This window comes from Peromyscus maniculatus, chromosome 6, assembly GCF_049852395.1.
Source record: "Peromyscus maniculatus bairdii isolate BWxNUB_F1_BW_parent chromosome 6, HU_Pman_BW_mat_3.1, whole genome shotgun sequence".
In the NCBI taxonomy this organism is placed as follows: Eukaryota; Metazoa; Chordata; class Mammalia; order Rodentia; family Cricetidae; genus Peromyscus; species Peromyscus maniculatus.
In genome coordinates this window covers 76,763,953-76,780,131 of record NC_134857.1, presented here as the reverse complement: position 1 = coordinate 76,780,131, position 16,179 = coordinate 76,763,953, and the positions used below count along the sequence as shown (strand labels likewise).

General features: G+C 42.5%; 1 protein-coding gene across 1 annotated transcript in view; it reads right to left on the bottom strand.

Moving 5' to 3' along the window:
- Rnf115 (ring finger protein 115) overlaps positions 1-16,179 on the bottom strand; it is a 67,289-nt gene that overhangs the window by 6,034 nt on the left and 45,076 nt on the right. The window contains exons 4-6 of the mRNA XM_006982596.4: positions 5,450-5,661; positions 1,580-1,651; positions 423-495 (exon numbers count right to left, since the gene is read on the bottom strand). Of these exons, the coding sequence (XP_006982658.1) occupies positions 423-495; positions 1,580-1,651; positions 5,450-5,661 (357 nt within the window). The remainder of the gene's footprint in view (positions 1-422; positions 496-1,579; positions 1,652-5,449; positions 5,662-16,179) is intronic.

Here is a 16,179-nt window from a genome sequence, read left to right as displayed (position 1 = left end):
TGAACACAAGCAGTGGAAGCGACTGCACACGGCATGGAAGGTCTGCTCTCTGCTTCCTTCCTCTACTTTGCTCCGTCTAGCAGAAGTCCCTGCTTCAACGTGCGAAACCCTAGGTTTTGGTGAGAAGCATCTGCTCCTCAGAGGACTAAACAAGAGGACAAAATTACTGCTTTGTTACAGGAGAAGTCTTTACTTCCTCTAGAGGTAAAATCATCTTCTAGAAATCCCCTGATGCCTAGTAGGAACATGGAAACTAGGCTAAACCCACAGCCCCTCCATCCATTTAGTAAAAACAGAAACCCAAAAGCTCAAAATATCAGTGAAAGCAGAGTGATTGCCATTTCAGAAAGTAGCAGAAGGATGCAGGAAGCCTGTGGACCCATGGGACACACTGACAGACACCCTCTCAAAAGGCTCCTCACCTGGGTTACAATGGCATCAAGCCCTGTCTGACCCCAGGCATAGTCCCCAGGGTTGGAGTGCAGCATCCCGCTCCTATACGTGAGATGAGACAGACAGGATTAGGTGGGGTGACCAGGCTCGGCCTTATACCACAGGGGAAACTAGCAATGCGACTCTGCTCTCTCAGAGCTGAAAGTCACTAGTCCTCTAGAATCGAGAGGCAAAGAAATTCTCTGTATTTGAAAGATCAGCCAGATTATCTAGAGATATGCTTCCATTCTCAACAAATTTGACCTAACTGGAACAAAATGTGATGCTACCTAAAATGCCACATAATACCCCAGAGCAAAAAGAGCTCAGTGCCTGTGGGTTAAGAAAAGCTTGTGTTTTGGCTGACCCAAATCTACAGCAGACTCCCCTCACTCAAAGAGGCCGCACATGCCCTGCACAGTAAGGACTTCCTGGTGGAGAAGCAGCCACACAGTTCCTGTGGATTATGACCAGCACTTACAAAGGGGCTTGGCCAGACTTCTTCCTTGGTGCCGTTGATGCAGTACCCTGGATGAAGGCACAGGCTCTAGCTAGACCACATTTAAAGTAAGCGGAGGCTGTCAAATGGGATAAATGTGGAAGGGACTGAGATCCCTCTGAACAGAACCCTTCCTTCTACAGCAGCATTAGAAGTCACACATGACTAGAGCAAAGACGGCTCTTGGAAGACACTCTGTCATCCCTGCCATGCCTAAGTGTCACTCTGACACTCAACTACGAGTGTCACTCTGAGAAAAGAAAGTAGAATGTTCTATTTTCAACTTCAGAAATTCTTAAAGCACAAAATCTTCCTGTTTGGTCCACACGGAAAACTCACAAAGCAGATACCAAACCTGGCAGGGAGGGACCAGGTCATTCCCCACCTCAACATTATCCTCAGACCAAGGCAGAAAAGGAACAGGTATATCCCGCCAATATCTTAAGGCACCAGGACCGCTGTCCTGAGCACCCACAAGGAAGAATCAGTTCTGCTTGGGTTTGGGTTCGGCAACAATGGCAGTCCAACCTCCCAGGCACATCCACATACTCACCTGTGCAGCGTTCCCTGCCTCTACGCTACAGAAATGATAGCATTTACAATGGTACTACACAAGCAGAATAATACAGACAAAGAATGGTCACTCACCAAGAAAAGGGATGTGGGGATCCAGGAATTGCAGAATTCGCAAAGAATCCTGCAAAGATCTGCTGTATTATTCTGTTAAAGGAGGGGAAAAATGAGATGAAACAACACACAGAAATATTCTACAACCATGGCTGACTAATCAATAACCAATACCTTAAGCCACAATTGTTTTCAACTGATCATTATACAAAAGATAGCAGCAGAAATTAGTCCACTGCCTGTAGTCCATTATTGCTCTTTGTGGGTTCTTCCATCTTAAAGATGAATACTATTTTTTTGTCAATGAGGTTAGAAAAAACCTGATGTTATGATGTAGTTCTTAAAACATTTCCTTGGGTCTATGATACTAATGTGAGAAAGGGTTCGAAGGATGATGACCCAGGGGCATTCTGGACCCATCATTCCTTTTTAACAAGGGCATTAAGCTAATCAACATAACTTTGACAGTAGCTAATATTAGACCAAAGGACAAATACGTCTACAAACTATTCAATATTTCTCTCCCTTCAAACTTAGTTGAACTTAGTGATCCATATCTTATAGACAAGATATGGCAGAAGTGACTGTGTGGCTTGTAAGATTAGCATACAAAAAGTTATCATCATGATTTTTTCCCTTCTACTTCTGTCTATATGGGATCACTGAGTAAATACCCTAAAAGAGCCAGCTGCCAAGTCATGGGGACAGTCAAAGCACTCTATGGAAAGAGCCATGGTGAGGAAACTAAGGCTTCCTTCTAATGAGGAGGAGACATTCTGGAAGCACATCTTCCATACCCAGCTCAGTATTCAGATGACTATGCCCACAATGTCACACTATATTTATTTTTAATTTGTTTATTTTTATGTATATGGGTATTTTGCCTGCTTGGGGTCTGGGCATGCAGTGTCCATAGAAAGCAGAAGAAGGTGTCAGATCCCCTGGAACTGGAGTTACATCAGAGCCAAGCCACCATGTGGGTGCTGGAAATTGAACCAGGATCCACCAGAAGAGTAGCCAGTACTCTTAACTGTTGACCAGGTCTCCAGCCCTGCACTGACTCTTAGTTTTGAAAGGTGTTTAGTAGTAGTTCCTCCTGTGTTCCTGGTTTTAGTGAGAGGGGATCAGTTTCTTTTTAAAGCAGGTTTGCTTTTGGTTCCCAAGAGGGTTAATCTTGATTGCCGCCACCTCAGGCTCCTGCCCAGGGTTCCCACCGTGCGGCTGTACCCTCCCTCCCTCCTGCTGCTTCTGTCAGGTGTTCTGTCCCGGAAGTGCACAGAACCACTAACACGGCTCCTAATGTATGGCCTGTTCTTTTTAAAAAGAAGTTTCGTTTTCAGGGTATAGTGCTCATCCCTACAATCCAGTAACAGGGAGGCTGAGGCAGGAAGATTGAAAGGTTTTGAGGCCAGTCTGGGCTACAGAGGATACTTCAGGCAAGACACGGCAACATTCTGCCTTAAAAAAGAAACAAACAAACAAAAACATTATGTTATGGCAGGAATAGTGATCTCTTTCTTTTTGGAACTTAAGTCTTAACAGGATGAAAGATGTTAATAACCTTGTGATTTAGTCCCAACACCACACCCTGGGTAAACTGTTAAGCAATGAGTTCTTGAGGCTGGGCAGCCAATGGGGCGTGTCCCTCCCCATCCCCACTCTGCTGTCCTGCCAGCAGCCAGGCCTTCCATCCACGGAGGGCAGAGGCAGCAGCTACAAGCAGAACGTCGTCACAAGGTAAAACCTAGAGTTCTCCTGGGATAGTTAGAAGGAAGAGTGTGTGTGTGTGTTGGGAGATATATACTAGATTCCTTACAGTAGACTTACGGAGTCTCAACAGTGAAAAATGGGTTCCACACCAATTCCCTATTTCAAGAACCCTCAGAAAGTAATCTGATATTTTCTAATCTTATTTCAAGATATGGTCTCTACTTGGTAAGAAAAGTAAGTGGAAAAAAAAAAAAACTACTACTGACTATATAGTTTGGACATCTAAAAACATGCAGGTTCAATTCACAATACAACATCTAAATGAAATTAAAAACAGGTGGGTCTATTTAAAGAAATCACAATAGTGATTATACAAAGGAAAGAATTCATCAAGAAATAATTTAAATGACCAAAATGTACAAAACATTTTGAGAAACCCAAAATCTTAACTTACAACACCTACAATGAGAATAAATAAAATAAAAATCCTCAGAAGATTGATACACATTGAAAAATGTTGGGGGGGGGGAGAGCAAGGGAATCTGTGGCTATTATGTGGAACTGAATAGTATTGTAAAATAAATAATAATAATAAAAAAAAGAAAAACGTTGACTGTACAGGACAACTCATCTAACACATGCTTTTTCTTATTGCTTAGTTTGCTTTTGTTTTACCTTTTAGCTAAAGGCTCATGTAGTCTAGGCTGGCCTCAAGCTCATTACACAGCTTAGGCTAGCCTTGAACTCCAGATTCTCTTGCCTTCACCTCGCAAGAGCTGGGGTTACAAGTCTGTGCCATCACATGCTGCTCAGACATACCATTTATTCCACTGTCACTGATAAGCAGACACTGTGGCTGGCTAATCACAAATACATCCTCAACACCATTCTCCTTGCTACCTCTCAGGAGAGGACAGAAAGCTGAATCTATACTTAGCTAGCTTTCTTTACATCTGTGTGCAGGAAGAATGGGACACAGGGAACATTCTTAGCACAGAGTGTGAAGGCAGTAGAAAAAAATTCCCTTTCCTTTAACAAAATTTAATATAAAGCAGGCTTGGTGGCACACTCCTATAGTCCCAGAAACTGGGAGCCTAAGGCAGGAGGACTGGAGTTCAAAGCCAGCCTGGGCTGCTGGGGAGATGTAAATAGCTTGTGGAAACTGGTTCTAAGTGGGGATGACAGACATTTCACATTAAGCCCACTGTTGTCATCTACTTAAATCCTGGCCTTTGCTTCTGTAGTGATATAAATGACAATGGCCCCCAATTGATGGAACGGTTTGGGAAGCAACAGGAGGTGTGACCTTGTTGGAGATGTGTCACTGAGGGCAGGCAGCCTTTGAGGTTTCCAAAGCCCACGGTATTCCCAGTGTACCCTCTCTCTGCCTCCTATTTGCAGATCAAGCTATTGAGCTCAGCTGCTCCAGTCAACCTGTCTACTGACTGCTGCCATGCTGTCCTGCCAGGACGGACACTTAGCCCTCTGAAACCAGAAGCCCAATTACAATCTTCTTTTAGAAGTTGCCTTGTCATAGTGTTTTACCACAACATAGAAAAGTAACTAAGACAGATCCCAATGTTATGTAATATACTTGATATACCTCTTGGTATCTTTCAAACATTTTCTTTTTACTTTTTCTTTCTTTTCATCTCTCTATCTCCCTCCCTCCCTCCCTCCCTCCCTATCTATCTATCTTGGAGGCATAGTCTCACTGTGCAATCCTGGAACTCACTCTGTAGACCGAAAGGGCCAAAAAGTCATAGAAATCTGTCTGTCCCTGCCTCCCTAGCACTGGGAACAAAAGATTGCCACCACATTCTTTTTTGAGACATGGTCTCGATATTTAACCCAGGTTGGTCTTGAACTCATGATCCTCCTCAGACTCCCAAATGCTTTTATAAGCATGAACTACCAAACCCAGTTTCTTCTAAAATGCTGATAAATCCCCTGTGTTAATCTGACACACTTATAAAAATGCTACAGAAGTGTATTAGATTCATCACTCTTTATTTTATCATCAATCTGATAATACTTAAATATGACATTGAATTTAGTTTCATTTTCATCCTGTCTATATTTCTGTCTTGTCCACGAAAGTAAGGTTGAGAACCTCATAAGATTAGATTATGCCAGTATGTCGTCCCCTGAAACAACCCTTAAGAACTCAAAACAACTCACCCTTCAATAGCTGGCGACCTGTCAGGACGAGTACTTCCTCGAGATCTGTATCTTCTCGTCACTGGCAACCTTGGAGGCCGACTTGGTCCCCAAAAGTCAGTGTGAGTTTGGTGACCTCTCTCATTGGCTCTATTATCTTGGTCCAGTGGATTGCTAGTTAGAAATGGTCTAAAATCTTGTAAAAACATTGTGTGATCCAGACGGTCCCAGAGCTAGCAACAACAAATTTTTTAAAAAAAAGCACACATCAGAAAAAGGAAAGAAAGGAGTTACTTTTAACACTTCGAAATTCCAACAGCTCCAAAATAGTGAAATATATTTCCCTAATTCTATAAAGAGCACTTGCCTAGAATGAGGAAGGCTCTTAGCTTAATCCCTAGCATTGGTTGATTGTAAATAAATAAATAATCAGATAAATAAATAACTTAAAACTTAATTAATTTTCCTCATATGTAAGAAAGCAAACAAATGCCTAGCTCCTTTCCTTAACAGTTACCTGAGATCCATATCCACATGCCTCTGACCATCTCCCCTTCAGAAATATAATATGAGCTAAAGGTCCATCCCATGTATAACTAACAATTCAGATCAATATTATACCTTTGTGTTTTGTCACAAGTGGAGTCTATATTCCCAACAAAACAAACACACTTCTCAATTGTAAAGAGCACACTGTTACCAGGAAGTAAAGATGTCTGTCTATAAACACTTCTCTTGACTTGGCACTTGCATCAGAGAGAGGCTGTGTCAATTCTGGGACAAAGCAGTGTGGCTGTGTCTGAGAAGAGCCTATGTTGTATACATTTTCATCATTAATATGGGCAGGAGAAAGGCTGGGTTTGGGAAGAAAATCACTAAGCAAAGGGGAAAAGGAAAAGTAAATCAACATGTTTTAAAGCTTTTTTTAAAACTGTGTGTCTGTGAGTGTGGGTTTGCATGCATGAATGCAGGGTTCAAAGAGGTCAGAAGAGGGCACGGGATCCCCTGTAGCTAAGGTTACAGGCCGTTGGAAGCCACAGAACATGGGTGCTGGGAATCCAACAGAGTCCTCTTCAAGTCCTAACCACTGAGCCATCTCTCCAGTTCAAAACAAGTTTTCTCAAAAAAGAGACTCTACTGCTTCAAAAGAATTTTATTTTCAAGTAGGAAAATATAGATACCAATCCCCCAAAACACCCCTACCCCAGGAAAGAAAAAGAAATTACTATGGTTAGAAGCTGAAAAGTCGCCGGGCAGTGGTGACGCACGCCTTTAATCCCAGCACTCGGAGGCAGAGCCAGGTGGATCTCTGTGAGTTCCAGGTCAGCCTGGGCTACGAGATCCAGGACAGGCACCAAATCTACACAGAGAAACTCTGTCTCGAAAAACAACAACAACAACAACAAGCTGAAAAGTCTCCCACAGCCCTCTTGGGGGCTACAGGCGGTGGCTGCAGAACCAGCTGTCTCTCTGCTTCCCAGTTTGTGATGAAGTGAACAGTCTCTGCCACGTGCTCTGCCTACTACCATGAGCCGAGTTGTCCCACTATGCTTTCCCTGTCACAATGAACTACAACATGGAAATCGTGAACCAGAATAAACCACGCTCCCCTTAAACTGTCTCTGCTGGGAAGTGTAGTCACACAGACAACTAATACGATACAAAGTAACTAATGCAGAAACTCTAGTATGATAGCTGCAGGCAAGTATTATAGAAGATAAAGGCTTACACTGCCCCAGGAAGCTGCCATAGCATTCTCTTCAGCAGCACTGTCATGGACATTTTATGGATTGAGAGTACCATCATAATATGCTCAATACATGTAAAATAACATGAAAGAGGTTAAAACAGACATCCTAAGTCCATAAAGCATCTCTTAGTTTACAGTTCTAAAGCTACTGCAATTCTCTATGCATCCTTCTCACTACCTCCAAAAGTAACTGCTATCCAAATATTTTGTTACAATTCATTGGCTTTTTTTATTTTTTATTTTAAATGTCTGTTAGCATACATTAATTATACATGTAGATAATGTATTTTTATCACACACACTCCCTGTGTGTTTGATTGTAATTGGCCCCCATAATCTCATAGGGAGTGGTACTATTAAAAGGTGTGGCTTTGTTGGAGTGGGTGTGGCCTTGGTGGAGAGAAGTGTGTCACTGTGGGGGTGGGCTTTGAGGTTTCTTATGCTCAGGACACCACCCAGTGTCTCAGTCGACTTCCTGTTGCCTCAAAGATGTGGGACTCTGGGCTACTCCAGCACCGTGTCTGCCTGCATGCTGCCGCCATGCCCCCACCATGATGATAATGGACTGAACCTCTGAAACTGTAAGCGAGCCCCTCAATCAAATGTTTCCTTTAAGAGTCGCTGTGGCCATGGTGTCCTTTCACAGCAATAGGAATCCTCACTGAGGCGCTGCCCATTCAATTCTTTGGTCCTTCTTCACTCCTGCTGTCCCTTACGATTCCCAGACAACTCCCTCCTACTTCAATGCCTCTTCTGCTTTGTTTTGTTTGGTTTTGTCACTGTTTTCTTCTGTGTGGATGTTTTTGGTGACCCAATGAGTTTCAGCATGGTTGCTCACAAGGGCATAAAGTCAGGCTATTTGCAGATTTACAGGAGGATGGGCAACTTGCCAGTAGCTACATCACTGAAGAAAATGCTTCTCCCTCTCCTTTTATGTGGGTTTCTTTTTTTTCTTTTTCTTTTTTCTTCTGAGAAAGGGTTTCTCTGTGTAGTTTTGGAGCCTGTCCTGGATCTCACTCTGTAGACCAGGCTGGCCTTGAACTCACAGAGATCCGCTTGCCTCTGCCTCCCAAGTGCTGGGATTAAAGGCGTGCGCCACCACCGCCCGGCTTAGGTGGGTTTCTTATGATCCCAACTATAGTCCTCACCAAGTACTTTACCACAGAGCCATCTCCTAGCCCGGTTAACTACACTCTTTAGATTTCTGTTAATTGCTATCACAACTAATAAAGTAGACAATTCAAAGCACCTTCACAGAACATTAGCTGAGGAACTTGGCTACTTGATTAGAAATGCACTTTGGACAAACTAAGAGTAACAGTGTATTGCTAGCCTACTTCATCCCCAGGTGACAGCATGCCCGAAGTGTAGAACACAGAATAAACTTTATTCCACACCAACACCGAGGATAAGAATAGCTTCGGGTCACCTGCCGCAGAGCAGGCTTACACAAGCATAAGGGAGAGCTCATTAACAGAACTGGGTCTCCAGGACACACTTACATAAGCAGGCTCCAACAGGGAACAACTAGAGGGCTCTAGTAAAACGTTCAAAAGGATCACAGTCTGACAAACTTGGTCTTAGAAAACAACGAAATAAGTTACTCTGAGGAGAAGTAAAAAGACAAAGCTTCCAGTGTCATTACAAACAAGACAGAGAGCTGGGGAGGCCGAGCTCACGCGCCCACAATGACAGCTGAGGACTGGATGGCGGCACTCACGTAACAAGCTGGACACCCAGCAAACACTTGTCTCCAGCAGTGAAGGGGGAGACAGGAGGATGACTAGGGTATGCTGGCTTCTGGCCTGGCCAAGAAAACTGTACCTCAAAGGAAGAAGCAGAGAGTGATAGAGGATGACACCTAAGGTCCTCTTTGGGCTTCCACACATGCACACACACACACAGAGATACACGAATTAAATACATCTCTTCAAATATAAGTAAAAATGAACAACAGGATAGATGGCATCTTCCATTTGGCAGGACTTTCTCTAAGCCAACTATAATCACATCCACATACTTAAAATATTAAGGTCTGTTCCTCAGAGTTAAACAGTTAATTATATGGCACAAGAATCTCCCTGTTGGTTATTAAAACCAAGATAACTATAAATATATCACAAAAATGTACAAATATATTAATAGCAGCACTACTCCTAAGAGCTCCAGTGGCCACCAGCTAACAGAGAGACACACAATACTGGATAGTCACAAGGAGCTAGGGCTCAGCTAGCAGACTGCGTGTCTGCATATTGAAGCCAGGAGATTCCTAGCACCAAAGGGAAAAAGTGAGTGTCTACACAATGCATTGTGCAGCCACAGCAGGAAAGAAGCAGTGATGCATGGTAAAGCATGATGAGACTTGGAAACGTGCTAAGTGGAAAAGAGTCCGTCAGAAAAGCTGACTGTTAGGTTTCCGTCTATCGCCACTGTCCTACGGAGACAGAAAATGGATCGGTGGTTGACTGGTGTGGGAGAACTGTAGGAAGGAAGAAGTATAAATTAAGTGGTTGAAAGATTGGAGGCTAATGAAAAAGTTCTGGGGACTAAAGGATTAGTTCAATCAGTAAAGTGCTTTGCAAACACAGGACCTAAGTTCAATCCCTAGGAACCCACATTAAAAAAAAATCCAGCTGTGGAATTATGCTAGCACTGGGGAAGCAAAAATAGGTAGATCCCTGAGGCCTGGTGGCCAGCCAGCCTAGCCCATTTGGTGAATTCCAAGCCAGTAGGAGACTCTGTCTCAAAAGAAATGTGGGCAGTGCCAGAAAAACAACACATATACCTCTCTCTCTGTCTCTCTCTCTGTCTCTCTCTCTGTTTCTCTCCCTCCCTCCCTCCCTCCCTCCCTCCCTCCCTCCCTCCCTCCCTCCCTCCCCCCTCTTTTGTATGTGTGTGTGTGAGAGAGAGAGAGAGAGTGCACATGAGAAAGAGAGAGAGAGAGAAAGAGAGAGAGAGAGGGAGGGAGGGAGGGTGTGTGTGTGTGTGTGTGTGTGTGTGTGTGTGTGTGTGTGTGTGTGTGTGTGTGATATGTGAGAGCTCTGGAATTAGTGGTAATGGTTATACAATGGTGTGAACATACGAAAACTGGTGAATTTCATACTTTAAAAGAATGAATTATATTGTATGTGAATTCCTCTCAATTTGAAAATACCATTAGACATAAACACATAGGTCCAGATACAACACTAATAACTTCATAAGGTACTCTCATCAACAGATACACCATCTAAACAAATTCAACAAAGAAATTCCAGAGTTAAACAGATCAAATGCACTCATCAAATCTCTACAGAATATTCTATCCAACAGTTGCAAAATACACATTCTTCTCTGTAGCCATGAAATTTTCTCCAAAGCAGACCACATTTTAGACTATAAAATAATCCTTAACAAATACAGAAGAAATTAAATAATTTCTTATATTTTATCAGATCGTAATGGAATAAAAGGAGAAATCAATGGCAAGAGAAACTACACATTCTATAGAAACGAGAGAGATTAATAAGCACTCTTGATTGATCAATGGCTCACTGAAAAAAATCATGTGGGAATGTAAAAAGTTCCTACAAGCAAATGAAAACACAATGTCCTAGAAGCTACGATAAAGTGTGAAGCAGTTCTAGGAGAGAATCCTAGGGGTGTGGGTGCTTACATTCAGAACTCAAATAAACGACGTGATGAGGCACCTCAAGGTCTCAGAAAAAAGACGAAGATAAATTGAAAGTCAGTAGATAGGAAGTCCTAATGAAGATCTGGGCAGGAAATAACAGAAACTAAGAAAAATACAAAGACTCCATGGAGCAGAGTTCTTTGAGAGATAAGTAAGATTGACAGACCCCTAGCCAAACGCACCAAGAAAGAATACTCAAAAAAATAATATTAGAGACAAAATGGGAATATTACAGCAAATGCCAATGAAATCTTGGGGTTCACTGTAGAAATATTTGAAAACTTACATTCTAGTAAATTGCAAAATCTAGATGAGATTAATACATTTCTAGATATCTATAGATGAAAATTAACCAAGAGGCTATGTAAACTCAGGTGTGTCAAGGCCAGGGTCTCACTATGTAGCTCTGGTTGTCCTGGAACTCACTGTGTAGACTAGGCTGGCCTGAAATTCAGAGATCCACCTGCCTCTGCCTCCTGAGTGCTGGGATAAAAGGCATGTGCCACTACATACAGCTATAATTGATACCTTTTATAATTTCAACCCTCAATTGTCCATTGCTAGTATATTAAATAAAATTGACTTAAAATTTTTATAATGCATTATTATTGGGATGTGTTCATACGTGTGTGTGTGTGTATGTGTGTGTGTGTGTGTGTGTCCCACCGAGTTCAGGTGGCAGTCAAAGGTCAAAGGACAACTTTTGGGAGTTGGTTCTCTCCTTCTTCATGAGACCCAGGGACTCAGAGCATCAAGCTTTCATGAGAAGCATTTTACCTACTGAGGCATCGAATCAGTCCAAACTTATTTTCCTATCGATCCCTCAACCTTGTTAAACTCACTCACAGGTATTGCTTTCTTGTAAATCCCATCACATTGTATACACAAAAGAACACTTCAAAGCTGGATGTGGTAGTGCACAATTGTAATTCTAGCACATGGAGGGGAGGCACAAGGATCAGAAGTTCAAAGCCAGCCCTCAGCTGTTCAAGGCCAGTGTGGGCTACCTGAGACTGTCTTCCAAATTCCTACTAGGATAGCCCATTAACCCCACTTATAGGCTTACAGCACTCAACCACTTTCCTAGACCAAAGTGACGAAGTCATCCACATTTCTCAAAAAAACAGCATGGTCAGGTCTGTTACAGCATTATGACACTTCCTAGTACCAATCTGTATCTTAATTACATCATGACCAAGGCAACTTATAAAAGAAAGCATTTAATTTGGGGGTTCTGGTTCCAAAGGATTAGTCTTTGACCATCATGACAGGCAGGCATCACATTAGAGCAGCAGCTGAGAGCTTACATCTGATCCACACGCACAAGGCAGAGACAGAGCTAACTGGGAATAGTGTGAGCTTTTAAATCTCAGAGTCCACCCCCCAGTGACACACCTCCAAAAAGCCACACCCTCTCCAACAAGGCCACACCTTCTCCCAAACAGTTCCACCAACTGCAGATCACGATTTCAAATATATGAGCTTATAGAAGTCACTCTTTTTCAAACAATTACAGGATCCCAGCTTTATCAAATAAATTATGTGATACTATATCATTATAATGGCCATAGAAGCATGAGATGACATCGCAAGGTAAATTAAATGGCAATAGAGTAGTTGCTCTGTGATGGCTAATGTTGACTGTCAACTTGACAGGATCTAAAGGTATCTAGGAGATGAGCCTCTGGGCATCTCTATGAGCATTATACAGATTAGGTTAATCAAGGAAAGCGGCACCACTTCATGGGCTGGGGCCCTAGACAGAATGAAAAATGAAACTAAACTGAGCAGCACCACCTCCATGAATGTGTGTATCATATGACCAGTTGTCACAAACAGAAAAGATAAATGGAAACAAGGTATGCTGTAATCCTAGCATTTCAGAGAAGAATCATGAGTTCAAGGTCTTGTACATGGCAAGTTCCAAACCAGCCTGAACTATACAAGACACTCGGCCATGCCCATCCCCCTAAAATGAACATAAAAATTAAAATGTTTGTAATATCAAATAATAAAAGAAAAGGGACCCTCAAAAACTATCTGAAGATTAGCTACCATCATTGCAGACTTTTTAATTTTTGTTTATATTTTTTTACTAGACAGGATTTTTCTGTTTAGTCCTGGTTATCCTAGATCTCAACTCTGTAGCCCAGGCTGGCCTCCAATTCAGAGACCCTTCTGGTACTGCCTCCCAAGTGCTGGGATTAAAGATGTGCATCACCACCACAACCTAACTAGTTTTATTTTTTTAATAAAGATTTATTTTTAATTACCTATGTAGCATAAATTGTTAGAAGGTCATGTTAATAAAAACAAACCTGGAGCTAGGTACTGGGGTCAACCCTGGAAGATCAGAGAAGCAGAACAAGCCACAGCCACCTCACCTTGCTAATTCCTCAGCTGATCCTGTTTCCTCAGACTGGATGCCTCTCAGCTGAACTCTGCTGCTCAAAAGCCTAAAAGCTTAACCAGCTCTAAGTTCCTGGTCCTCATGCCTTATATACCTTTCTGCTTTCTGCCATCACTTCCTGGGATTAAAGGCTCACTTCATGGGATTAAAGGTGTGAGTCACATGCCTGGCTGTTTCCAGTGTGGCTTTGAACTCACAGAGATCCTCATGGATCTCTGTCTCCAGAAGGCTAGGATTAAAGGCATGTGTGCCACCATTTTCTGGCCTCTATGTCTGTCTAGTGGCTGTTCTGTTCTCTGACTCCAGATAAGTTTATTAGGGTGCACAATATTTTGGGGAACACAATATCACCACATACATATGTGTATAGGCTAAGGATGGGTATGTACACATAAGTGTATCTGCACATGGAGGCCAGAAGGCTCAGATCCCACTGGGGCTGGAGTTACAGATGGTCCTGAGTCACCCAGTATGGGTGCTGGAAATGAAACTCAGGTCCTCTAGGAAAGAAGCAAGTGTCTAATCATTTAAAACTGTCTCAGATCAAAACAAACGGATAGCAACAATTTTGTTCAGTTCAATCTAATGACATAATATGTATATTGGTTTTTTGAGACAGGGTTTCTCTGTGTAGCCCTGGCTGTCCTGGATCGTGCTCTGTAGACCAGGCTGGCCTCAAACTCACAGAAATCCACCTGCCTCTACTTCCCAAGTGCTGGGATTAAAGGCGTGCATCATCGACTGGCCTTTATTTCTTGATCAACTCAGTGCTTTATGCAGGGAGAAGGTAAGATGCCTACCATAGGTCCCAAGCACACCTAGAGCATGACTGGTATAGTGGAAGGTGCTGATGAAAGTCTCACATATTACTGATCTTCTCTCAAATACCTGATATTATTCCATGCCCTGCTGACTACAAATATAAACTATCAAACCCAGAAGTTAAAAGAGAAGAATCTGACTTTTCATTTCCACTTTTGAGCTCTCCACTCATTCCTTATTCCTCTTCACTACACAGGAAAGATGACCTGGTTGGTGTGTAGCAAGTATCTAATTGCTACCAATTATATTTCTCCAGTGGATGGAGTTATTGTATTAGGAAGCTGCATAAATGGAGGGGGAAAAAATGACAGTGGTTCTGAGCATGTGGGCCTACTCTACAGCCTAACTCTCAGATGGATCATCACGGATAAACTTAGGATATCCATCTGATCACAATTCAACTGTTCAATTCAGTTCAAGACAAATTAATTTTTAATTGAGAATTAATTTTAAGTGTATGGTATTTTGCCTGTATCTATGTCTGTGCACCACATGGGTGCACTGCCCAAGGAATCCAGAAGAGGACACCAAATCCCCTTGGAACTGGAGCTTCAGACCATTGTCAGGCACCCTATAGGTACTGGGAATTGAACCCTGGTTTTCTGGAAGAGCACTTAGCCACCTCTCCAGCCCCGCAAAATTATTTCCACCTGTCTGGTGGCTATGTTTTATCTCTCAGTATGGTCTAGACTCAGGAGGGCAAGAGAAAAGTGTAATTCCATGATCAACCATGGCATATAACCAGACATATCCAACACAAGGCAATGGTTTAATAAACATTGTGAGCACAAAAAGAAGATGAAGTCATAAAATATAGATAATATATGATAATAATATATGATAAAAATATATGATTAGGAAGACAAGACAGATATCACAAGCCTAATTAAATTGTGAAAAAAGCAAAACTACTAAGCTCAGTAGGCAGTGGTGGCACACACCTTTAATCCCAGCACTCGGGAGACAGAGGCAGGAGGATCTCAGTGTGTTTGAGGTCAGCCTGATCTACAGAGTGAGTTCCAGGACAGCGAGGGCTGTACAGAGGAGTAAACTCAATGATTACAACTGGAAAGTTATGAGGCATGCATAGGAGAAATGGAAAGTATTATGCCAAAGAAAAATTTAAGCAAGAATAAAATAATGAGACTATAAGAGATACTTAATTTTTAGAAAACTTTCTTAGGCTGGGTATAGTAGCTCACACCTTTAACTCCAGCACTAAGGAAGCAGAGACAGAAGCAGGAAGATCTCTATGAGTTCAAAGCCAACCTGGTCTATTTACATAGTTCCAAGCCAGCAAGGGCTACACAGTAACTAACCTACTAATGTTAGTTGTATCTACTTAATGTTGTTGTATCTTTCAGTGCTTATGTCTCAGGACAAAATATGAAAAGAAATATATCAAGAAGGAATCCATAAATAATGCAAATGGAGATATTATTTTTGGTTTTTGTTGGTTTGGTTTGGTTTTTCTCAGAGATTTGCCTGCCTTTTTAAAGGCAAGTGCTGAGATTAAAGGTGTGGACCTTTACCAGCACCACCACCACCAACCAGCACCACTACCACCACCTCCACCACCACTACCGCCGCCAACACCACCACCAGCTCCACCATAACCACCACCACCCTGGCAAACAGAGATATTCTTAATTCTTTACACCTTTGTTCACTGCCACTGTATGCGTCCATGTAACAGAACAATTTTCCTTACATAAACTGCTCAGGGCGCCCTATCCTCTTGTGCACACTGCAAGCTCGTTTATCTTACTGTCAGCCCATCTCGGCAGCAGCCACAATCAACTGACTCTGTCTGTGAGTCTGACAGTCTCTCCCTTCTCCCTCTCCCTCCCCTTTCTCTTCCCTCTCTCTCAGAAAGAGAGACAGTGTGTGTGTGTGTGTGTGTGTGTGTGTGTGTGTGTGTGTGTGTGTGTGTGACCTGTCCTGATCAGTGACCTCACTGTCACCAGGTATTAGTCAGAGACTTTCAAGTCATCAGTGGGTCTTGGGGGGGGGGGTACAACAAGACTGTTCTGCTCAGTTATCTGGTTATCATCAGCAACCTCAGAATAGCAATGTCCTGTCACTCTCCAAACTTG